Raw genomic sequence first — 23,971 nt, 5'->3', positions numbered from 1 at the left:
CGGAGACACCTCAACTTCTGACCCCTCCGAAGTCTCGTCCGCCTCCCCCAACAGCACAGTATGACTCAAGACTCGCTAAACCCTGGTCGACTCCCTTGCCCATGTACGTCTGGCCTGCTTGGCCTGTGGGTCCTCAAGCCTGGAGAGGCAGCGGCCTGCAGCCCTCCTAGCAAGATATGCTCTGTGTAGAAGCAGCACAAAATCTGTAGAAAAGTATGCTGGGTCCTCAGGATCCTGTCCTAAAAGGTCCTCCTCTTCCCCAGACAGAGGTTCCCCAAGACCCCAGGCCTCTGCAGGTCTTCCATCAACTGGGGCGAGTGGTGGAGAAAGAGCTCCAGCTCCTCCTGCTCTCTCAGCTGCTGACAGAAGAGAGGCCAAAATGGCTGCCATTCCTGCTGAAATCGGAAAGGGGTTGCCAGCCGAATCAGCATCCCCTGTGCTCTTAGGCCAATGCCTGTCAGATGCTCCTCCTGTGGTTCCTCAGCTGCCCTCTCCCCTGGAGAGGCAGCAGGAGCAAAGCCCGTTCTGCACGTTCACCACAAGAAGTATATTGAGTGCCGCACAACATGGCCTCAGTTGGGTCGATCTCGCGGAAGACATGCCGTCGCCGGGAGAAACGCCTGCAAGGAACCCCGAGCAGCCACCGGTCTGCCTCGGACTGCCCCGCTGCCCAAACGGCGAAGATAGCAATAAAGAACAAAAAAGAAAGGAACTTCTACTCTTCTTTTTTTTTTTAAGTTTAAAACTTTAAACAAAGGAGAAGAAAACACTTCCCTGAAGGTGGACAGGAGGCTCGGGGGGGAGGGTGAAGGGAAGGGAACTGGCACCATCAGTATTCCCTCCCTGGTGAATATCAAAGCTTATGTTCTTACCTCTAAAAGGTGTTCTCTGATGGACACCAGGATGTCAGTCCTCACACATGGGTAACATCATCTGATGAAGCCCGGCACAGAACTTCGATTTGAAAGATTGTAAAGCTTTAGCATGTGTGAGGACTGCCATCCTGCTTGTCCTCGGCGAGCACATCACCCCAGTTCGCATACAAGTATGTATGAAATCGGGTGGCGCACCTACCATTATGCAAACTGAGCCACGGGCTATAATATAATATAACAGCCATTTATGTACATAAAACCATGTTTTATGCACATAAATGGTTTTGAAAATCAGCCATTAATGCACAAGGTTCAACTGCTCAAAACACTGAGCCCACTAATTTGCCTGTGACGGTAGGATCTGAAGCAGGAAGCTGCTTTGACAGCTGACTGGAGCGGGAAAGGGTCAAAATGAGGGTCACAGAGGGGTCAGGTTCATCCCTCTGCTTCTCTATCCCTGCTTCTTTTTCTCATCTCATCTCCAGGGCTCATATGTCAGAAGAGGGAGCAGTGGTAATGACTGCCCATAAGGGAGGGCACCCCCAGCAGGCCACGTGATCCTCATCTACCTTCTCTCTCATTACCACACTCACCCACACAGGAGGTCGCTGTGATATCCGTGGTGTACCCCGGCTTGCAGTGACACCGGAAGGAGCTGACGGTGTTGATGCACTGTCCGTTCTGACACAGATTTGGCAGCACCCTACACTCGTCGATGTCTGAAACAAAAAAAAAAAAACGAGCAGCTCAGTTAACTACTTCTCGTGTCCTCCGCCACGCACATTGCACTGAGCACCCGAGGGTCTCACCCCGTACCCAAGTGTGTGCCCTATATTCATGTGGCCAAATGTAGTCGCTCATGGAGGGCAGTTTAACAGCAGCCTGTGTAGGGCTGAAGTCTGCATGCAGATTTCAGCCCCCGATTTCCAAAGCGGGCATAGGTGCATACGTCCCTTGGGAAACGCAGCGAATGGTCGCAGAGCCCTGCGTGATGGACGTGCACACATTACCATCTGTTTGGGAGCCAGTGTAAATGTTCGCACGTGAGTACACGCACGTGCCTTCGAAAATCAAAAGTGTGCAGGTAAATGGTTTCCACACCCGCCCCCCCAAATCCCCCCCCGGAAAACCTCTTTCAAGTACCACGTGAAATTGCGTCCCCACAAACGTTTACACTTACAAACCCTGCCCCTCCCCACCCTGGGGGCCAACGCAATAAAAGCGCGTAGAAAAAGGGCACCTGTTTGAGTGACCCAGTTTCCTAATGCACGTCCAACCACCTCTTCTGGGCGCCCGACGCGATACGTTAACGAGATGCCGCGCTAAAAAAAAGGACGTGCTAGGGATAAATTGTGCTTACCCCTGGTGCGTCCTTGCCATCGGGCGCCCAGGAGATGGGGCCGGGTTAGGAAAACGAACGCTCAAGTTACGAGCGTCCGTTTTCCTAACCTGACCACCATCAAGACTTTTTTCTGTTTTTCATGGCGCTACTCTCTGTGGTTCCTCCTACTTAGTATAGGTACTGCAGCAATATAAAGTCGGAGGAACCACAGAAAAGCAGTATTCTTTTGGTTTTGTCATGACTCAACGCCAGCTCCGGGACAGGAGTTAATTTTTTTGCGGGTTAAAACGTGCACGTCTGACGCACAGTGATTTTTTTGCATCGGGAGGCTAATAACCTCATCCACATGGCATTTACACGCGCTCAGCACTACTTGCTACGCGCTGGTTTGGACGCACATTTTGAACGCGCTAATCCCAATATTGCATCAGGAGTTATTCCAGTGCGTCCAAAATGCTCGTCCAACCATGCTTCTGGCCTTTGAGATAATTTTCAAAAATCCATTTTACACGTGGGAATCCCTCGTTCATATAAAGAGTTCCAAAAGTGTTCTTGAGGGTGGGAAGAGGATTTTAACATTTAAAGGGCTATTTTTAATAGCCTGTGCAGAGCTAATGTCTGCGAGTACCTTTTGCCCGCAGACCTTAGCCCGAATTTTCAAAATAGATCAATCTGCTTGGAAAACTTGTGGGTGTGCGCAGAAACCAGTATGGCCTAGATGCACAGAGTTACACCTGTGGAAGAGCAACTGTAACTCTGTATGGAGATTTAAACAAATACGTTTGAAAATTGACAGTATGCAAGAAAATCCTTTTCCTGCCTCAACTCTGCCCTCTGGGACACCTACTTACTATGCATGTGACATTGCGCATGAACTCCCACTTGATTTTTAAACAGCAAATTCCGCACAGAAAGTGAGGTTTCTGCACATAAATCCTCCTGAAAATCAGGCCCTTAGTGCTGATGATTTTCAGTGCTAAGTGACTGAGGGGGTCATTTTCGTAGCGTATCACACGTGAAAAGTCCCTTTTCGCGTGCGATACCTAGATCGGGACGGAGTCGGCCCTGGAAGAGGAGGAGTCGGGGGGCGTCGTCGGGGCGGATGCGGCCAATAGCACCATCTTTTACGATGGCGCTATTGGGTGCAAAATCCGGCAGCGATTGCACCGCGGAGGTGCAATCGCTGCCGGCTTTCGCAGGCCCGCCCCCCGCTTCGCCCCCTCAGCCCCCCGTTACCGCCGGATTCTCTAAGGTCTGCGACCTTAGAAAATCCAGGCCTAAGTTTCACCACTCTAAATCTTGGCAGCTAAGTTTAACCGCCAAGATCTCAGCTAATGTTCAGCCACAGACCTTTACGGCTGAAAATAAGATCATTCAGACCCAGGGATCTGTATTGTGAGTAACATAAGAATATCCACATTCCATCCAGCCCAGCACTGAGATGCCAAAAAACAGTTGTCATGAATGTGAGCCCTTGGGCTATGGCGTAGTTGATGTAGCCTAGTAGCTGAACTTACTAGGCCCATGCCTACACCGGGTGGACTTGCTCTTACTAGGACTGGAGCTGGGGCTTCACCCAGACCAGCCCCGTTCCCCGCAGGTTGATCCCTTAGGCTCCAGGGGATGGGAGGGCTTGGGCGAGAGTGGTCAGATGAAGTCAAGTCTCATGCAGAGGTCAAGGCTAACAGCAAGCAATGGTATCTGGGTTCAGGCCAAGGTCAAGGCAGGCAGTGAGAAGTCAGTATCCTGATCCAGGCCAAGGTTGGGAAAGCAGTGAGAAGTCAGTATCCGGGGCAGGCAGCGAGAAGTCAGTATCTGGGTCCAGGCCAAGGTCAGGGCAAGCAGCGAAAAGGCAGTTCAAGGTCCAAGCTGGTGTCAGGGCATGTGGCAATCCAGAAGAGTAGTCAGTATCTGTAGGAGGGGTCAGAACCAGGAATCTGACAGAGATGGACGGACGGAAAAGACAATACAGGGCACAGGAGACCATGATAGACAGGGTGGACAGGGCAAGGTAACAGAGAGGCAGCACAAAGCAAGATAACAAGGCAAGGCAGGAAGGCAACAATGAGACAAGGCAGGTAAGACAACAGCAAGGAAGAAAGACAAGGCAAAAGGTACTGATAAAAGTAGCAACATGCACTGCAATGTAGGAGGGACCTGTTGCTGAAGCATCGGCTTGCATTACAGTGAGTGTTTAAGTATCCCAGATAGATGATGTCATCCATCGGCACTGCAGAGAGGTTTCCTGCTGTAGGACCCATATCAACGTGTGCCTAAGAAAGGTCGGGAAGCCAGCAGTGGTGAAGGCAGCATGGCATCGGGGAGGTAAGAGAATGCTGAGCATGGCATGGTGGCCGCAACAGCAGCACGATACAGTACCCACCCTTCTAAGTCCCCCTCCCTAGGCCTCTTGGCTTAGGCTTCTGGGGAAAGTGTCAATGGAATTGCCTAGTAAGTTAGAGGGTTTGAATATTGGAAGCAGGTTCACAAATGTTGTCTTCAGGGCCAAACCCCTTCCACGAGATGAGGTAATAGAGTTTATTCCAGATTCGCTTGGAGTCACGGATCTGAAATTCATACTTGGATACTTGGTTTGGGATGAGTTTATGAGGGCCACGACAAGAGCAGAGGTTTGAGGAGTGAGACATGAAAAACACTGAGGATAGATGGCAGTTTTAACTGATAAGCCACTGCTTCAATCTGTCGAATGATTGGGAATGGCTCAATGAAATGCAGTGAGAAGTTGTTAGACAGATTCATAGTCATAGATTGTGGGTACTCAGCCACACCAAATGTCCAAGTTTGAGATGAGGTGCCAGGTGGTGCCTTTTGTCCTCCTGCTTCTTGTTTTTTTCAGCGGTTGAGGTAAGGAGTTGGCAAGTCTTTTACCAAAACTCCTTAAGATCTTGGCTCATGACATTGGCTGCGGGGGCAAGGGACCATTGCCAGTATAGTAGGCAGCACTCGTGGATGCCTGCCATACAGGATCTGAAAAGGAGATGATCCTGTGGAGTCCCCAGCATGGTTGTTATTACAGAATTCCACCCAGGGAAGGAGAACTGCCCAATCATGCTGCTGTTCATTTACGGAGGCTCTCAGGAATCCCTTAAGAATTTGATTATTTCTCTCCGTCTGCCCATTACTTTGTAGGTGGTATGCGGAGAAGTCCAAAGAAATTCCAAACTTCTTGCACAGACTTTTCCAGAACCGTGCTATGAATTGCACTCCTCAATCTGAAACAAGGTGTTCAAGAAAGTCATGGAGTCGGAAGATATGTAGGAAAAAGAGGCAAACCAGTTCTGGTGCTGAAGGAAGTCTGGTGAGGGATATAAAATGAGTTATCTACCACAATCCAAATGGAAGTACAGCCACTAGAGGAAGATCAGTGTCGAAGTCCATGGTCACATGGGTCCATGGTTTCTCAGGGGCCAGCAATGGCTATATTAACCCCCAAGGGCAAGCATGGGAGCTCTTGTTAATGACACAGTTGGAATAAGACTCCATGTAACGTCATATATCATGTATCATTGGAGGCCACCAGTAGTGGCAAAGAAGCAGTTCCATGGTTTTAGCTATTCTGGTGTGGCCTGTCAAGCAGGAGTTGTGGGCCAATTTAAATACCTTCTTATGGAAGTGTTTAGGAACCACCGTGTTCTCCGATAGTAAAGGGAATGTTGTGGCTAAAATGATTCTTATAGGACTGATGATGTGCCAAGGCGGTTCTGAGAAGACCTTTGTTTCAAAGGACTATGAAAGGGCATTAGCCCGCTGGTTCTCAGCTGGTTGGTAATGGACCTCAAAGTCAAAGCAGTTAAAGAACAGAGGAAATCGGGCCTGGCGTAGGTTTAGCCACTGGGCTTGCTGAGGTACTGCAAGTTCTTATGATTGGTGAAGATTGTGAGTGGATGTCTAGTTGCCTCCAGCAGATGATGCCACTCCTCCAGAGACAGTGTCACCTCTAGGAGTTTTCTGTCTCCAATGATTTAATTTTTTTCCGCAGGTGAAAATTTTTTTTAGAAAAGCAGCAGCGCATGACATTTCCTTTATCCTTTTGCTGTGCAAGGACAGCCCCTACCCCAGTGGCAGAGGCATCTATGCCAAGATAAAGGCTTAGATGGGTCAGAGTGTTGGAGACAGGGATCCTTGAGAAGTACCTGCTTGAGGCAATGGAAGGCTTGGATAGGGTCGTTGGACCAATTTCTGGTATTGGTACTCTTTTTATAAGAGCAGTGAGGGGAGCAGCCAGTGAGGAATATCTGTGCATGACCTACCGGTTGTATTGGCGAAGCCAAGAAATCTTTGCAGATCCTTGAGCCCACCAGCTGAGACCAGTCTTGAATAGCCTTCACGTTCTCTGGATCCATGCGTAGACCACAATGGGAGATAATATAGTCCAGGAAAAGTAGTTCATCCAACTTGAAGGTACAATTTGAGTTTGGCATATAAGTGATTCTTTTGGAGCTTTTGCAGCACTTGTTTCACTTGCTCACGATGTTGGGCCAGGGGGCATAAAAAAAATGAGGATATCATCCAACTACACTAAAATAAAAAAATAGAGGAGGTCTTTGAAGATCTCATTGACCATGTGTTACAAACGCCAAATGGCATTACCTGGTATTCATAATGCCCGTTCATGTATCCAGATGAGGATGTAGGCTCCTCTGAGGTCCAGTTTCATAAAGATTTGTGCCCCACACAGTCAGTCAAAGAGTTCTGTAATTAGGGGCAGTGGATATCTGTTCTTGCAGGTTATGTTATTGAGGTCCCTATAGTCAATGCACTGCCTGAGGAAGCCATCCTTCTTGCCAATAAAGAAGAATACTGCCCCTGCAGACAAAGACGAAGGGCGGATAAAACCCTGCTTCAAGTTTTCCTGGATGTAAGTATACATTCTGTTTCGGGAATGGACAGTGGATAGATTCTGGCCCTAGGGGGGCATCTTATGCAGAAGCAGGTCGATGGGCTGTTGTAAGCCCTGTGGGGTGGCAGAGTCTTAGGATGCTTTTTGCTAAAAACGTCGGCAAATGATGCCTACTGAGAAGGAAGGCCCGGGAGGATCAGAGATCTGAGTCTGGAATGGATGCACTGGTGGCACAACCCGAGGGAGGCATCGTTGCTGGAGGGGGGCTCCCAGTGGGCAATCTGCAGAGCCCACCAATCTATAGATGCATTATAGAGCATCAGCGAAGGCAAGCCAAGGATGATGGGGCTGACTGCCTTGGATAGAACAAAGAAGGAGATGCTTTCCTTGTGCAGGAATCCAGTTTGAAATGTGATTGGAAAGGTAACTAAGGACAGCCAGCCAGGAAGGGGTTCACCATAAACAGAGGATATGGTAACTGGCCTATTCAGCGTTGCTGTGGGAAGGTCTTGTCAATAAAGCTGGCACAATCACCTGAGTCCAGGAACGCCTCGGTATGTACCTCAGTATCGTGGGAAGTAAGGCAAACTGGCATGAGGATGAGGGCTGACCTAGGTCTGACTCTCCAACCAACCTTAGGCTCGAACATTTCCCGCCTTCTCTGGACAATGGCTAGCAAAGTGCCTCTGAGCAGAGCAATAAAGACAGAGGTTGAGCTGCTGACACCTCTGCTTTTCTTCCTCGGTGAGTCTGTGGTAGGGACCAGAGGCCAGTGAAACCAGGGCACCAGCCTGCTGCTGAGAAGCCTCCCTCTCTCAAGTTTGCTCTTGGAAGCAGAGGTTCACCTGTATGGCCAAGGTGATGAGGTCCTCTAGTGCAGGCAGCATATCCCAGCCTGCTAGCTCATCTTTGATGCGCTCTGCCAGGCCCCGCCAAATGTTGGCTGTAAGACTATCTTCAGACCAAGGTGTGAAACTGGATGTCATAGTCGCTGGCGGAGTAGATGCCCTGTCTTTTATGGAGAAGCTCCATAGTCACAGATGAAGCCTGACCAGGCTCACTGAATACCTGCCAAAATGTTTGGAGGAAGTTATCCAAATTTTCCACCAAAGGGTCGTTCCATTCCCAAAGAGGTGATGCCCAGGCTCTGCCAGGAAAGGGAGCATAAATGTCACCTTAGCTCGGTCCGAGGGAAAACTGGCAGCCAGTAGTTCAAAGTGCATTTGACACTGATTGATAAAACCTTGGCAGGCCCTAGGATCCCCATCATACCTGGGTAGCAATGAAAGATGCAGCATGGGTCCCAGATGCCAGGCAGGAGCGGCTGGAGGAGATGCAGTGCAAGTGCTGATGGGCGAACCTACTTGTATTCCATTCAGGCTGCCGGGCCTTGGAGAATGCCAGTCAAATTGTTAAGCTGGTCTTGCTGCTGCTGGACCTAGCCAACCTGAGATAGTCTGAGCGGGAGACGAGTCCACCAAGCTCATGACCTCAGCAAACTGTCACGAATGTGAGCTCTTGGACTGTGGCGTGGTTGACACAGCCTAGCAGGCGAACATACTAAGCCCATGCCAACAGCAGGTGCACTCGCTCTCACTAGTACTAGAGCTGGGGCTTCACCTATATTAGCCCCATTCCTCACAGGTTGAGCCCTTGGGTTCCAGAAGCCGGCAGGGCTTAGGGCTTAGGTCAGACAAAGTCAAATCTCAGGCAGAGGGCAGGGCTGTTAGCGAGCAATGGTATCCGGATCCAGGCCAAGGTTGAGGCAGGCACAAGAAGGCAGGTTGAGATCCAAGCTGGGATCAAGGCAGACAGTAGTCCTGAAGAATAGTCAGTATCCGTAGCCGGGGTGAGAACCAGGATAGAGCACATGGGTCAGAATCAAGACAGAGCACAAGGGACCAGGACACAGGCAAGGCGGCTAGGGCAAGGTAACAGAGAGGCAGGGCAAGGTAAGATAACGAGGTAATGCAGGGAGGCAACAATGAGGTAAGGCAGGCAAGACAACAGCAACAAGGAGGCAAGACAAGGCAAAAGGCACAGAGACAAGTAGCAACACACTGCAATGCAGGAGCACCTGTTGCTGAGGCATTGTCTTGCAATACTTGGGGGTTTAAGTAGCCCAGAAAGAGGATATCATCCATCGGTGCTGCAGAGATGTGAGATTTATATCAGTGTGCCAGGGAGGTAAGGGGACTCCAAGTGAGGAATGGTGGCTGCAATTGCGGCACATTACAAGAGTGGGAGGTTAGTTCTCCATCTTCTGTACCACCCTAGTTTCTAGCAGTCATGGTTTGGGGTGACACACCTGATTGCTATTTTGAACAGCTTCTGATTGGAGTAAGTAGGGCTGCTGCCATGATCTCCATGCTTTCAGCTGTGGGCACTGGGCAGGAGAAGGGTGAGGAAGGACCAATGCTTTTGCTTTGGTGCCGTTGCATGACAGAGACAGGATGGAGGCGGTCCAGAGAAGGGTGGCCAAAAAGGTGGATGGTCTTCATAAAATGACTTATGAGGAGAGATTAAAGAACCTAAATATGTATACCCTGGAGGAGAGGAGGGGCAGAGGTGATATATAAAAAGACTTTCAGATACTTGAAAGGTTTTAATGATTCATGGTCAACAACAAACCTTTTACAATGGAAAAAAATCAGTAGAACTAGGGGTCACAATTTGAAGCCCCAGTGAGAAGACTCAGAACCAATGTATTTCTTCACGGAGAGAGTGGTGGATGCCTGGAATGCCCTTCTGGAGGAAGTGGTGAAGACTAGGGATGTGAATCATGTGCCCGATCATTTTAACGATCGGGTTCGGCTGGGGGGGGGGGGGGGGGGGAATCTGATCGTTACGAGATGTGAATTGGAATCGGAAACGATTCCAATTCACATCACTAATGAAGCCCGCGCTGATAAAAAAAACCCCACCCGACCCTTTAAAATTACCCCCTTAGCCTCCCCCACTCTCCCGACCCCCCCCCCAAAACGTTTTACACATACCTGGTGGTCCAGGGGGGCCGCGGGACCGATCTCCCCTTCCCACGCTATCAGCTGCGCTAAAAAAATGGCGCCGATGGCCCTTTGCCCTTACCATGTGACAGGGCAAAGGTAGCGCCGGCGCCATTTTGAATACTGGCAATACGGCCGGAGGGCAGAAGATCGCTCCCGGACCCCCGCTGGACCCCCAGGGACTTTTGGCCAGCTTGGGGGGGCCTCCTGACCCCCACAAGACTTGCCAAAAGTCCAGCAGGGGTCCGGGAGCGACCTCCTGCACTCCGGCCGTATTGCCAGTATTCAAAATGGCGCCGGCGCTACCTTTGCCCTCACTATGTCATAGGGGCCGACATCGCCCCTATGACATAGTGAGGGCAAAGATAGCGCTGGAAAACAGGATTTACATTCAGACATCATCCAACAAGGCATTGATCTGTGCAATCTGGGTAAACAAGCATCGGGGTAACTTGCTTGATGCAGCGGTTACAACCCTTAACCATAAGCCTTATGCTCACCTTTGATGCAACTCCAACATTACTCTCCTCATCTATGACAGGGGATGGCAGGAAATTTGAATCAAACAGTTACCAATAAGAGCCCTGAAGTTGGTGGTTGGTGAAACAGATAATTATGGGAAAATAAGTGTGGAAGCTTGCTGGGCAGACTAGATGGGCCGATTGGTCTTTTTCTGCCATCATTTCTATGTTTCTATGTATCCCTTCAAGGAATCCTTTTCCTTTGTTGACTGGAAAAAGCAGGATGACTCCCTGTAACTGGAACTCTTCTTGGGTCTTAGCTTCGAGTAGGCTAATCACCCCTTGGCTCTGAATGACCACCAGTGGACAGTACCTTCGGTGCAGATAGTGCTGCATTGGACTTTGAGGTTGTCGTGAAGATGTCTATTAGCTTAGCTTGATGGCCCTAGGTTACATCTTTGCACAGCTAGAGATATCTTGCTCCTTCCCCAAACATTTACAGATCCTGTGATTGTTTGTTTTGGACATCTTCTAACTGCATGAGGGGTACCACTTGAAGAAGCTGGCCTGCTTCTCTGACATTGTAAGAAAAACAGGCGAAGCAAAACAAAACTACATTTTTGCAGCAAAAAAAGTCTGACACAAAGCAGCCAAAGCCTCAATAAAGATGAAAAACTCCAGACCAGTAGGTGTTATGACCATCGGTCGCAGACAGCTGCGACCGCGTCTACTCATGTTCTGCACCGTCCTGTTTCCCTCTCTGGGCCTGCTCACGGCGCGGGCTAGTCTCTGCCGCCGGGTTCCCCTTGGCTCCTCATGGCGGTCGAGCGCCACCGCCATCCACGCCAACTCTGGGCCTTCCTAGGTGCGTGCGTGCGCCACCGGGCCTTCTTTTGAAGCCTCTTCGGTGGGAACCTCGGGAGCGTCCTTGATTGATGATATCATTGGATCAGGGTTCTTAAGCTCCACCTTCGCTCTCAGCTAGCCGACTTGGCAATGAGTTCCATTACTTCTCTTTGAGCTCCTGTCTCCGTGATCCTGTGGTGACGCTACTGGACCTTCTTGGGACTCTGGACCCTGCCTGGTACCCGCTCCTTGGGGGCCAGTGTATACGCTCTATGGGGACTTGGTCTCCTGGCTTACTCCGCTCCTTGGGCTGGCCTTGTGCCCCCCCTGAAGTCCTTCCTTGCTGCCTGTGGGAAACGCCTTCACCACTTGGGAGTTCTATCTCAGTGCTTCCCCGCTCCTCGGGGCAGTGCCTACGATCTATACAGAGACTGTCAGTGCTTCCCCGCTCCTCGGGGCAGTGCCTACATTCTATACAGTCAGTGCTTCCCCACTCCTCGGGGCAGTGCCTAAGTTCTATACAGAAACTGTCCGTGCTTCCCCGCTCCTCAGGGTAGTGCCTACGTCTACACTTGGGACTGTCGGTGCTTCCCTGTTACTCGGGGAAGTTCCCTTGATTCTACCACCGGTCACTGCTGGTACCTCCCGCTCCTCGGGCTGGTCCACGTCATCATCTGGAGATCTGACTCGGGCTTCCCTGCTCCGCGGGTTGGCCTTCATCATTGCATCAGTACCTCCTTCGCTGCGCAGCTCCGCCCCCTCAAGGTTGCCTCTCTGGAATACCTCCTGCGCATCCTGTCTCATGCTTCCCGCTCCACGGGCCTGCCTAGCGCCATCCCCTTCGGAGGTCTCTGCCCAGGTACTTATCTCCAGCCTGACTACTTACTGTGGGGTCCCTCCTTGCTGAGTCTATTACCCCGCTCCTTGGGACCTCTCCAGTATTTCACCCAGAGCTCCCTGCTGTGCCAGACCGCCTCCCGGCGGTGTGGACCTGTGGGGCTCCTCCCCACAAGTGGTAACAACTATCACCTCGGGCCAAGGGTCCACAAACCCACAAACCACTACAGTAGGCGCTGACATCAAAAAAAGAAAAAAAGGCTTATGAAGTCCCAGGACCCCCGATTAAGAAATTTAGGTGGGATGATCGAAGAGGTTCATGAAGTTGAATGTAAAATATTTTGCCAGGACAGAGAAAACAATGAAGAAAAAGAAGATAGGTGATGATTTCGCTAACCAGCACAGATGAACAGACAAAAACAGACTGAGAAATGTCTTCTAGGCTTTTTTTTGAGCTTTGCTAGATGCATCCCACATTTGGTGCTCAGTGCCATGCAGGCCAGTTAAAGGTAATCCCCAGGCAGGAGCAGTGCAGGGTCTTCTGTCTGACCGGCCACCTCGTCCTTAATTTGAGCCCGCAGGTTCCGGTGGCCGGCAGGACCCCGTGGGGCAGGGGTTCAAGAAGGGACGAAGCAGGCTGAGGTCAGGGCAGGCAACAAGCGAAGCAATGTCACAGGCCAGGCCAAGTCAGCAATGAGAAGTCATTTGAAGACAGAGAAAAAGCAGGGCAGGCAGGAACCAGGGAAGACGAGGAGGCAGGAACTAGAAGAAAGCACAAGGCAAAACAGGCCCAGGACGAACAAGACACCAAGGCCAGGACTAGGGCCAAGCAAGCAGGATAGGAACAAAACAGAGAGAAAGGGTACAAGGCAAAACAGGCATCAGGCAAGACCAGGGCAGGACAGAACAGAAACAGAAGGCAAGGCAGGGACCAGATAAACAAAACAGAAAACAGGCAAGAGGGCATTGGGAGGCCACACAAGAAACAAGGGCAAGGATTAGGCAGAAGCATACCTGGGAACTTCTGACTTCCAGTCACCCTGAGATTACCATGGATTAGCGGGGGAGGGTGGGGGGGGGGGAATGGGAGAAGGGCAACTGCACAGTGGGACCGGATTTGCTCTCATAAACACTCTTGCGTGTTCACACTTACTTTCACTGCTCATTCTCTCACATTCTCACATATCCATTTACACCTTTACTTCTGCCATTCTCCCACCAACACACACTCACTCACGTCTCTCCCTCTTCCACACACAAATGCCCACTCACTTTCTCTCAGTTCTCTCCTACTCACCTACATACACTCTCAGATCTCTTCTTCCTACACAAATACTCACTCACTCTCACAGACCTGCTCATTCTCTCTCTCCCCCCCCCCCCTTTCAAAACACACTAGCAACAGCAGACTCTAACTTGGGCTCCTGGAGCAGCAGCAGCCTCTTCCTTCTCCTCCTGTGCTGCGGAAGTGGACGCTGCCTGTTTCTTACTTCTCGTTTGATGCACGGGCAGGAAATCGCAATGTCGATTGGCCAAGGCAAACAGGATGGGGCGGGCAAGTGGCTGGATAAAGGAAACAGGCTGTGCAGGAGCAGGTGGTGTCACGAGGAAGCGAAGTTAAGAGTTAAAAAGGTCCAGAGATGGTAGAAAACACTGTTGAGTTCCTCCTTTTTCAGCCGCACAAAATGATGTTCCTTTCTTCTTTCCGGGTCCAAGCAGATTGGTTTTGCTGCAGCACTCGTAGATTTCCAGTATTGGCCCGAAGACAGCGGCGGATTCCTGATGAAGACTGGCCCGGGGATTCACCGCCCAGAAGATACCACGTGGTCTGCCGAGCGCGGCTCTGTCACGGCCGCGCTCGGCAGACCTCGTGACTAGCGTGACTGGCCCACCGGGGGATGCCCGATCCCCCAATAGGCCAATCCGCCCCTGCCCGGAGACCCGGTAATTCTTTTAGAATTCCGGAGTCTCCAGGCCAAATCCGGAGAGTTCCCAGGTATGGGCAGTAGGACCACTGGAAGGCCCACAGGAACAGAGGCAAAGATCAGGCTGGTAAAAGGAACAGAAAGAACAGGAATCTAGACGAGTCAAGGTAAAGCGCTCAAGAGTCCACAGCAGTGAGTAATGGAGACTCAATGATGAATGAGGCAGGGATCTGTGAATCAAGCTTTTATGATTTGGCAAGGCTTCCTCATGTATCTTCAAGGCAAGCCTGAGCAGCTCAGACTGCAACCCACTGAGGGCCCCTGCAGGCAGGAGGATCGCACAGCAGCCAGGATCGTTACAGGTGCTATCGGACAATGTCACCCACTCATGTGGCTGATTATTCTGCTTGTTGATGGAGAATAGGTTTGGCACTTTGTCAATAGCCTCTTAACAGAATTTCATGGAATAAGTTTCATTAAGAGCCTATAGCAAGGAACCTCCTTATTATCTGAGGGGATGACCCTTTCCTCTAGGCAGACATGCGGAAAGCTTTCCTACCACCTCCTTAGAACAGAAGATCAGATTCTGCTTTCTGCATGGGCAGCAGCCTGATAGCCTGCTCCTTACACGAGTGGCTGGCTGCAACTAAAACTCCAGAAACAAAAGCCACCTAAGCCTGACAGTCAGCAGAGGTCCAAGGCTAATATGGACTCATGAGGCGCTGCCTCCCACCTCATGTTTACAGTTTGATTCAAGCCTAAACCTCTCCTGCATTTCCCTGCAAGAGGACCATTAAAGCCACGTCCTGTGGCTTCTCACCTCGGCCGTCCGTAGTGTACCCGGGTCCATGAGGGCACATCTTCTTGTAGGGACCTGTTCCTGGCAGCGGGCAGAGCTCGCACTGGTTCCCCCAGCCACGCCCACTGTTGCAGCAGCACTCGGACTTGGTGACCAGGTTACGGTTGGTGGACGACAGCTGGCACATGGTCTGTAGCACCTCCGTGAAGCAGAACCCATGGCGGAAGTCTGGAAAAAAAACAAAAGAAAGGAGGGAGAGAGATGAGTCCAACAGAAGCTGCCACACCCTCATTACCAACCCTCTCAGTCTGCTTTATAATGGAGCAACCTCAAGCCATGGGCTGTGGGCAGAATAAGGAGTGATAATACAAGATTCCCCCCCCTATGCAAGAGAACACTAGAGAGACTTGAAGCACAGTGAGTCTGACAATCAGAAAGCAGAGTTGCTTACCTGTAACAGGTGTTCTCTGAGGACAGCAGGATGTTAGTCCTCACACATGGGTGACATCACCAGATGGAACCCCAATGTGGAAAACTTATGTCAAAGTTTCTAGAACTTTGACTAGGCACACTGAGCATGTCCATCATGCCCTATACCACGCCTCCATACGGGGTCCCTCTCCAGTCTTGTAACAGAATTATAATTAAAATAAAAAATAGGAGAAATCCAACTCTACAGGGTGGCGGGTGGGTTTCGTGATGACCAACATCCTGTTGTCCTCTGAGAACACCTGTTACAGGTAAGCAACTCTGCTTTCTCCGAGGACAAGCAGGATGATAGTCCTCACACATGGATGAATCTCTAGCCATGTCATGGCTCTCACAGAATGAGCCTTGACATGATCACCAAGATGCAGTTCCACCTGGGCATAACAGAAGGAGATGCAATCAGCTAGCCAACTGGATAGTGTCTGTTTGGCAATGCCCAACCAATTCTTATCAAAATAAATAAGAAATTCTGTGGACTGTCTATGGGCTTCGGACTGCTAAAGCTCGTTTGCACTCCAAACTGTGCAGTGCTCATTCATCTTGGTGCGAATGGGGCCAAGGAAAGAATATTGGCAGGACAATAGACTGGCTAAGATGGAAGTCCTTGACCACCTTAGGCAGGGTACATATGCAAGACCACCCTGTCATGATAAAACTTAGTATAAGGTGGATAAGTCACTAAGGCCTGGAGCTCACTGACTATGCATTGAAGTGACCACCACCAAAAATATGACCTTCCAGGTCAGGTACTTTAGGTCACAGGTGCACAGTGGCTCAAAAAGAGCCTTCATTAGCTGAGCTAACACCACTTTGAGGTCCCAAGACACAGTGGGAAGCCTTAGGGGAGGCTTCAATTGAAGCAGCCCCGCATGAAACATACAACTATAGGCTGTACAGAGATGGGAGTACCATCCACACCTTGTTGGTGTGCACCAACTGCACTGAGATGGACTCTAACAGAATTGGTTTTTAAGCCAGCTTCGGATAGGTATAGAAGGTAGTCAAGCAGTTGTTGTATCGGACAGGAGAACCGATCCAGGGCCTTCTGCTCACACCACATAGAAAACCTCCTCCACTTCAGTCCATAGGACCTTCTAGTGGAAGGCTTTCTAGAAGTCACCAGGACCCGAGATACATACTCTGAAAGATCAAGCAGTTGCAGGATTAACCTCTCAACTTCCAGGCTGTGAGCAACAGGGCCTGGAGTTTGGGATGCCGCAGCCAATCTTGATCTTGCATGATGAGAACTAGGAAAGTCCCCAGACTGATCAGTCTCCAGATGGACAATTCTCATAGGAGTGGAAATCAAACCTGTCTCGGCCAATGAGGGGCTATGAGGATCATAGTTCCCCTGTTCTCATGAAACTTCAAGAGAGTCTTTGCCACTAAGGGAATTGGAGGATATGCATACAGAAGACTCTTGCTCCAATGACGGGCAAGGGCATCCGAGGCTGGTTTTCTGTCTGACCTGTACAGGGAGCAGAAATGAGGCACCTTCCTGTTGCAGGGGAACGTGAACAGATCTATTTCCAGGCTCCCTCAGAGGGAGAATATCCAATTCACTATTCCCTGGTTCAGGAACCACTCTTTGGGTCTGAAGGCTCAATTCAGCCTGTCTGCTACCACATTCTCTATCCCGGCCAGGTACATGGCCAGGAGCACCATCCCGTGGGACAGGACCCATGACTAAATCAAGACCACTTCCTGACACAGGAGGTACGATCCCGTGCCTCCCTCTGCTTGACGACATACCACATGGCTACTTCATTGTAGGTTTGGATCAGGACAACTTTGTTGGACAGCTGATCTCTGAAAGCCTATAGTGCATACCTGAATCTCTAGGAAGTTGATCTGACAAGAGCGTTCCTGAGTGGACCAGAGACCCTGGATGCTGAGCTCATCTACATGAGCTCCCTATCCCTGGGTGGATGCACCCGTGGTTAGAACAATTTGAGTAGGAAGATTTCAAAAAGAGATCTCCTGATCCAGATTTGAAAGTCCTGCCACCAGGATAATGAATCCTGGAGAGACTGGGTGACTCGGATGCAATCCTAGAGGCTCTGAGTGGCCGGGTGTCACTGTGACCTCAGGGTCCATTGGGCTCTGCGCATGTGTAAATGTGCCAAGGGAGTGAAAGGGAGGGTTATGGCCATATGGCCTAACAGCCTTAACATGTGCCAGGCTGACACCTGCTGGCTCTCTGCCATGATGGCCATTAAGGTGACGGCCCTCTGGCGAGGCAGGAAGGCCTTGGCTTGAGCCATGTCTAGCAGGGCTCCTATGAAGTCCATTTGAAGTGATGGGCTGAGATGGGACTTTGGGTAGTTGAGAAAGAACACCAGTGACTCCAACACTCAAGTCAAGTCAAGTGCAAGTCAAGTGCAAGGACCTGGTGGCCCCTGCCTGAGAAGTGCTTTTGACCAGCCAATCGTCCACATATGGGACAACATGCACTTCCAGCTTGCAGAGATGCGCTGCTACCACGACCAGGCATTTTGTGAAAACCCATGGGGCTGATGTGAGCCCGAATGGCAACACCCAGTACTGGACGTACTGTTTCCCACCACAAATTGGAGATACTTCCTGTAACGGGGAAGATCTCATAGAAACATAGAAACATAGAAATGACGGCAGAAGAAGACCGAATGGCCCATCCAGTCTGCCCAGCAAGCCTCACACATTTTTTCTCTCATTCTTATCTGTTACTCTTAGCTCCTTGTTCTATTCCCCTTCCACCCCCACCATTAATGTAGAGAGCAGTGATGGAGCTGCATGCAAGTGAAATATCTAGCTTGATTAGTTAGGGGTAGTAGGGGCAGTAACTGCCGCGATAAGCAAGCTACACCCATGCTTATTTGTTTTACCTAGACTATGTTGTACAGCTCTTGTTGGGTTTTTTTTTTTTTTACTTCTCCCCTGCTGTAGAAGCAGAGAGCCATGCTGGATATGCATTGAAAGTGAAGTATCAGGCACATTTGGTTTGGGGTAGTAACCGCCATAACAAGCCAGCTACTCCTCGCTTTGTGATTGCGAATCCTTTTTTTCTTCACCCCTGTTGTTGAAGCTATGCAGGATATGCGTGAAGCATCAGTTTTTTTGTTTTTGTTTTATTTTTCCCCCTGCTGTTGTTTGTTGTTTGTTTGTTTGTTAATTTTTTTTCCCCCTGCCGTTGAAGCAGAGAGCTATGCTGGAAATGCGTGATGTATCAGTCTTTCTCCCATGCCGATGCAGCAGAGAACCATGCTGGATATGCATGGAAAATGAAGTATCAGGCACATTTGGTTTGGGGTAGTAACCGCCGTAACAAGCCAGCTACTCCCCGCGTTTTGAGTGCGAACCCTTTTTCTTCTCCCTTGCTGTTGTAGCAGAGAGCTCTGCTGGATGTGTGAAGTATCAGTTATTCTTCTCCCCTGTCATTGAAGCAGAGAGCTATGCTGTATATGCATTGAAAGTGAAGTATCAGGCATATTTGGTTTGGGGTAGTAACCGCCGTAACAAGCCAGCTACTCCCCTCTTTGTGAGTGCAAATCCTTTTTTCCATTACCTCTTGCTGTTGAAGCTTAGAGCGATGTAGGAGTCACAGTAAGCATGTGTATGTTTATTTAATAAGGGTATTGTGTCAATAGCCATCATTCTGGCGAGTCACCCACTCTTCATTGGCGGCCTCTTGACTTTATGGATCCGTAGTGTTTATCCCACGCCCCTTTGAAGTCTTTCACAGTTCTGGTCTTCACCACTTCCTCCGGAAGGGCATTCCAGGCATCCACCACCCTCTCCGTGAAGAAATACTTCCTGACATCTCGATATGAGTGTATGCGTCCTTTATGTTGACAGAGCACAGCCAGTCCCCTTTTTGCAAAAAGGGGATCAAGGTGCCCAGGGAAACCATCTTGAACTTTTCTTTTCCTAGAAACTTGTTCAAGGCCCTTAGTTCTAGAATGGGATGGATTCCTTCTATTCTCTTTGGAATCAGGAAGTACCTGGAGTAGAATCCCCGCCCTCTTTGCCCTGGTGGTACAAGCTCAACCGCTCTGGCCATTAAGAGGAGGAGAGCTCTGCTGGTAGTACTCCTGATGCACTACCAGCCCCCAGGATGGGCACGGAGGGCAATTTGGTGGGACACCCAATAGATTCAGTTGATACTCTTGATTGGACAATGGACAGAACTCACTGGTCTGAGACTGGAGACTGGTATGCAAAGAACCGCAGCCTGTCCCCAACTGGAGGGTCCATTGACCCAGGTATGGGCAACTGGCCTACGCTCCCTACGACCCAGTCAAAACCCCGTCCCTGTAGTTGACTAAGGAGCTGGCTAGGGCTTGGGAGCTCTCTGTTGCCTGAGACTGCCACAGGAGCCCTGATGGTGTTGACAGGAATGAAGGGGTGAAGGATAGTACTTCCTTTGGCAAAGAAAGACTTCCTTGACCCTTGTCTCACCAGATTCCTAGAAGAGGAGGATGGGTCCAGAGTGCTAGTAGGAAAGTTGTTGGATAGTCTCATGGTGGTCCCGAAGTTGGGCCACAGCATCCCTCACCCTAACTCCAAAGAGATTTTCCCCAATACACGGCACCTCTGGTCAGAGATACGAGGCCATCAGCCATGCCATTCTGCAGGCACAGATTCCTTAGCAGAGACTCGCGATGTTGTCTCAAAAACATCATAGGTCACACAAAACTCGTGTTTTCCACACCCCAGGCTCTTATGCATCAGCGACATGAGGGTATCCTGCTACTGCTGAGACATCTGCTCAGCCACCTCCTGCACCTGCTTCCAGATGTCCTGTGAATACTGGCTCATGTAGAGCTGGTAGGGAACAATGCAGGCAATGAGCATGGTGCCTTAAAATACCTTCCTCCCAAGAGTGTCCATTGTTCTATAGTCCTTCCCTGGGAGTTTTCGACATTTTCCATTTCAGTATGAAGCAGCAGACTGTCCTTAATATGCATATTCTCAGCATTTTGCAACAATTGGACTTTGGAATTCAGTGTTGTTTTTTTTTTTTCATTCACGCTTATGGGCAAAACGTCTGGCCTTTCTCTTCTTCCCCATTAAATAACTTAAACAGTTCGCCAAGAGACTTGTCATCCAACTTTTAAGAAAAACCTAAAAACGTGGCTTTTCAGGCAAGCCTACACAGAATCACAAGATCACTCCGACACCGGTCAAAGAGAAAAATAGTCCAACATCTGATCCTCGATCAGCCATACTCCCCTCAAGATCTAACCACGTCAGATCTGAACTACACACCTGTTTAAGACTCCTTCTCTCATTCATCAGTCTCCTTTTACTCATGCATAACTCGGACTTTGCACAGCAACAAGGTCTATGTACCCACATATCACAATTTAGACTACCCCTCTAATTATTCAAGATATATACTCATGCCTTAAACATCCTTTGTATTTATCCACGTCCTGTTGACGAGTTATTATTATTATTATTATAGTCTATGTAATAGTTAATTTGTATTATTTATTTTTTTATATGATATGTTATATGTTACTCATATGTTAAGAAACGCTGTTTAATGTAACGCCTTTATTGCGACAGTTTTGTTCTTTGTAAACCGACCTGATTCGATACTTGTATTGAGAATGTCTGTATATAAAAATCCGAAATAAATAAATAAATAAATAAGAGGGGAAAAAAAGAGGATTCAAAAAAGCCGTGCCCCTTTGGCGCACGCGGCTTAGGCGGCGCACCGCTAGGCTGGCCAATTTAAAGAGCGGCAGTCGCAGGGGTGATGACATTGCCCTTGTAGGAATCCGGGGCGGGCCCAGCAAACCGGGACAGGTGAAATGGTCAAGTCGGGCTCCGAAGCTCTCAGGGGGGGTGGGGGGGTGGAGAGTGCCCTGAATGCTCCTCTCTCCCTCGTAGTTCCCCCTGAACTTTGTTTTTTAGTTTGAGTGTTATATCCACTGATACACTCAGTGCTGGAGGGGCTATATCTATATATGGAAAAGACTGTACTACCAGTGTAAATGGGGTCACTTTAGATATTTTATATAAAATATAATAGACTTTTTTTTTTTTTGGTTTTATATGGTCAGGCAATAGGGCAGAAATTCAAACCAAGTCTAGAACAATTATGATTTGTTTCTCTCTTTGCTTTGTGCTGTTTCTAAGTGATCACACGCTTCCTATGCATTGGGTAAAGCAGACTTGCAGAAACTTACAAAAACCACAAGTGGATGGAGAACACATTCGCAATAGAGATAGAACCGAGTTTAGTTGTATTAGAAAGTCAGAGAGGCAACTTAGATGAAAGCAATGATAAGGAAGGCAAGCTAGATACAAAACCTTGATAAGGAAGGCAAAGACATAATTTGAAAAGAAGTTTGCTGTGGAAGCAAAAACTCATAATAAAAGCTTTTTCAGGTAAATTTGAAGCAAAAAGCCTGTGAGAAGTCAGTTGGACCATTAGATGATCGAGGGGTAAAAAGGGTACTAAGGGAGGATAAGGCCATAGCAAAGAGATTAAATGAATTCTTTGCTTCAGTCTTTACTGAGGAAGATGTAAGGCAGAACCCATGCCACAAATGATATTTAGCCTTGTATGGCTGCAGTGACCGACCGGAGTGTCTCCATGCGGAAACGAGGCACCTTGAGGGCTACATTGACCTTCTTCAAATCCAGGATGGGCAAAAAGTTCCTTCTTTTTTGGGGACGACAAAATAAATGGAATAACGTCCCTTGCACCGCTCTGCTTGAGGAACTGGTATGATAGCCCCCAGATTTTGAAGGCGACCCAGGGTCTGGCGAACAACCTACTATTTTGCTGGGGACCCGCAAGGGGATACCAGAAAAAGGCTTCGGAGCGGGAAAGCGAATTCTATTGCGTAGCCGTGTTCTATCACACTGAGAACCCACCTGTCTGACCCACTCCTGGAGAAAGAGAGACAGCCGCCCCCCTATCACAGGATCCGCGGAGTGGGCCGGCCTCAATTCATTGAGCGGAATTGACCCCAGAGGTGCCCTGTCCAGCTCTGTCCCGGGTTGTGTGACATCCCCGGTAGGCTGGGGATCAAGACTGGAACCTCGCCGAGGCTTGTCTGTGACCCACGTTCTGAGCCCTGCTCTGACGAAAACGCCTCTGGCCCCCGAAACCGAGAGCGGGTGGAGAAGAAAGCTTTCTGCCTTTTCGGCCTGTCCTCTGGCAGCTTGTGGACCTTATTCTCGCCCAAATTCTTGATCAGCTAGTCCAGGTCTTCTCCAAAACAGGAGCCTGCCCTTAAAAGGAAGAGACCCCAACTGGGCTTGAAACATCCACAGACCAATTCCACAGCCTCAGAAGCCTTCGGGCTGACACTACTGACACCATAGTTCGTGATGAGGTGTGAAGTAGGTCAGAAAGTGCATCCTTCCCATACGCCACTGTGGCCTCCAACCGTTCGGCTTGCTTTGCCTCCGAGGGAGCTAGATCTTTGTCACTCTGTAACTGCTGCACCCAGCACAGGCTCGCCCGGAGCATGTAACTTCTGCAAACCGCAGCACGACTGCCCTGTGCAGACACTTCAAAAATCCTCTTAAGGTAACCTTCCAATTTGCGATCCTCAAATCCTTCAAAGCCACTGCCCCTGCTACAGGAATGGTCGTCCACTTGGTAACTGTGGAGACTGACGCATCCACCTTAGGACTCCACAGCAACTCCAATACATCCTCAGGCAACAGATATAACTCGTCCATAGCCCTGCTGACCTTGAGGCCTGTCCCCGGAGAATCCCACTCCTGGAGTATAATCTGCTTCAGCATAGTGTGCAGGGGGAAAGTTCTAACAGGACTGTGCAAGCCCACAAGGACAGGATCCACTGTATCTGGTCTTGGTTCAGAGGGAGAATCCGCAATGCCCAGCTCCACAAGGACATGGGGAATCAAAGGCGCCAGCTCGTCCCTGTGAATAAGCGGACCATCTTAGGGTTGTCCCCGTCCACCAGAGGGATCTGGTCAGATGTGGCGCCGATGCCCGGGACATCCAGGGGTGGAGTGAGATCCACCGGCCCCTCCCCCTGGTCTGAATCTTCAGAAGAGGACTCCAGGATTGACCCCCATACCACAGGGGCCTGTACCCGTCGAATCCGAGTTGCCACCGGCGTCTCCTCCCTTCTGGGTACCTTGCCCAGTAGGTCTGAAGGCCCTGGAAGATGAAAGGGCCCCCTTTTTTCCAAACTGTTGGCCAGGAAAGCCTGGTGCATCAGCAGTACAAACTGTGGGGAAAATAGCACAGGCCCTGCGGAAGTGCCCTCCAAAGGATCAGGGTCCGCATCAGGAGAATCCCCCATGGCTCCCTGAGCCGCCATGGGGCTGGAATCGGCCGGGGAGAGAGCTGGAGGGAGATCCTCTCCCCCCAACGCTCTTCCGTCCACAGTGCAAAAAGCGCCCAAAATGGCCGCCATTCCTGCGCTAAGTGGGAACGGGTCAATCAGGGACTCCGGCACAGCGAGCAGCCTCCCAGCGCTGCGCTGCTGCGAATCTGCCGCCGTGGACACACCGGAACAACCGTCCCCCCCTGGGGAGGCATCGGCCACAAACCC

General features: G+C 50.0%; 1 protein-coding gene across 1 annotated transcript in view; it reads right to left on the bottom strand.

Moving 5' to 3' along the window:
* LOC115081569 (fibrillin-2-like) overlaps positions 1-23,971 on the bottom strand; it is a gene marked incomplete at its 5' end in the record, with an annotated part of 190,616 nt that overhangs the window by 52,163 nt on the left and 114,482 nt on the right. Inside the window, 2 exons of the mRNA XM_029585997.1 lie at positions 1,469-1,594; positions 14,973-15,179. Coding sequence (XP_029441857.1) covers positions 1,469-1,594; positions 14,973-15,179 — 333 coding nt within the window. The remainder of the gene's footprint in view (positions 1-1,468; positions 1,595-14,972; positions 15,180-23,971) is intronic.

Source organism: Rhinatrema bivittatum, unplaced genomic scaffold, assembly GCF_901001135.1.
Source record: "Rhinatrema bivittatum unplaced genomic scaffold, aRhiBiv1.1, whole genome shotgun sequence".
Lineage (NCBI taxonomy): Eukaryota > Metazoa > Chordata > Amphibia > Gymnophiona > Rhinatrematidae > Rhinatrema > Rhinatrema bivittatum.
This window is presented reverse-complemented; position numbering and strand designations above follow the sequence as displayed.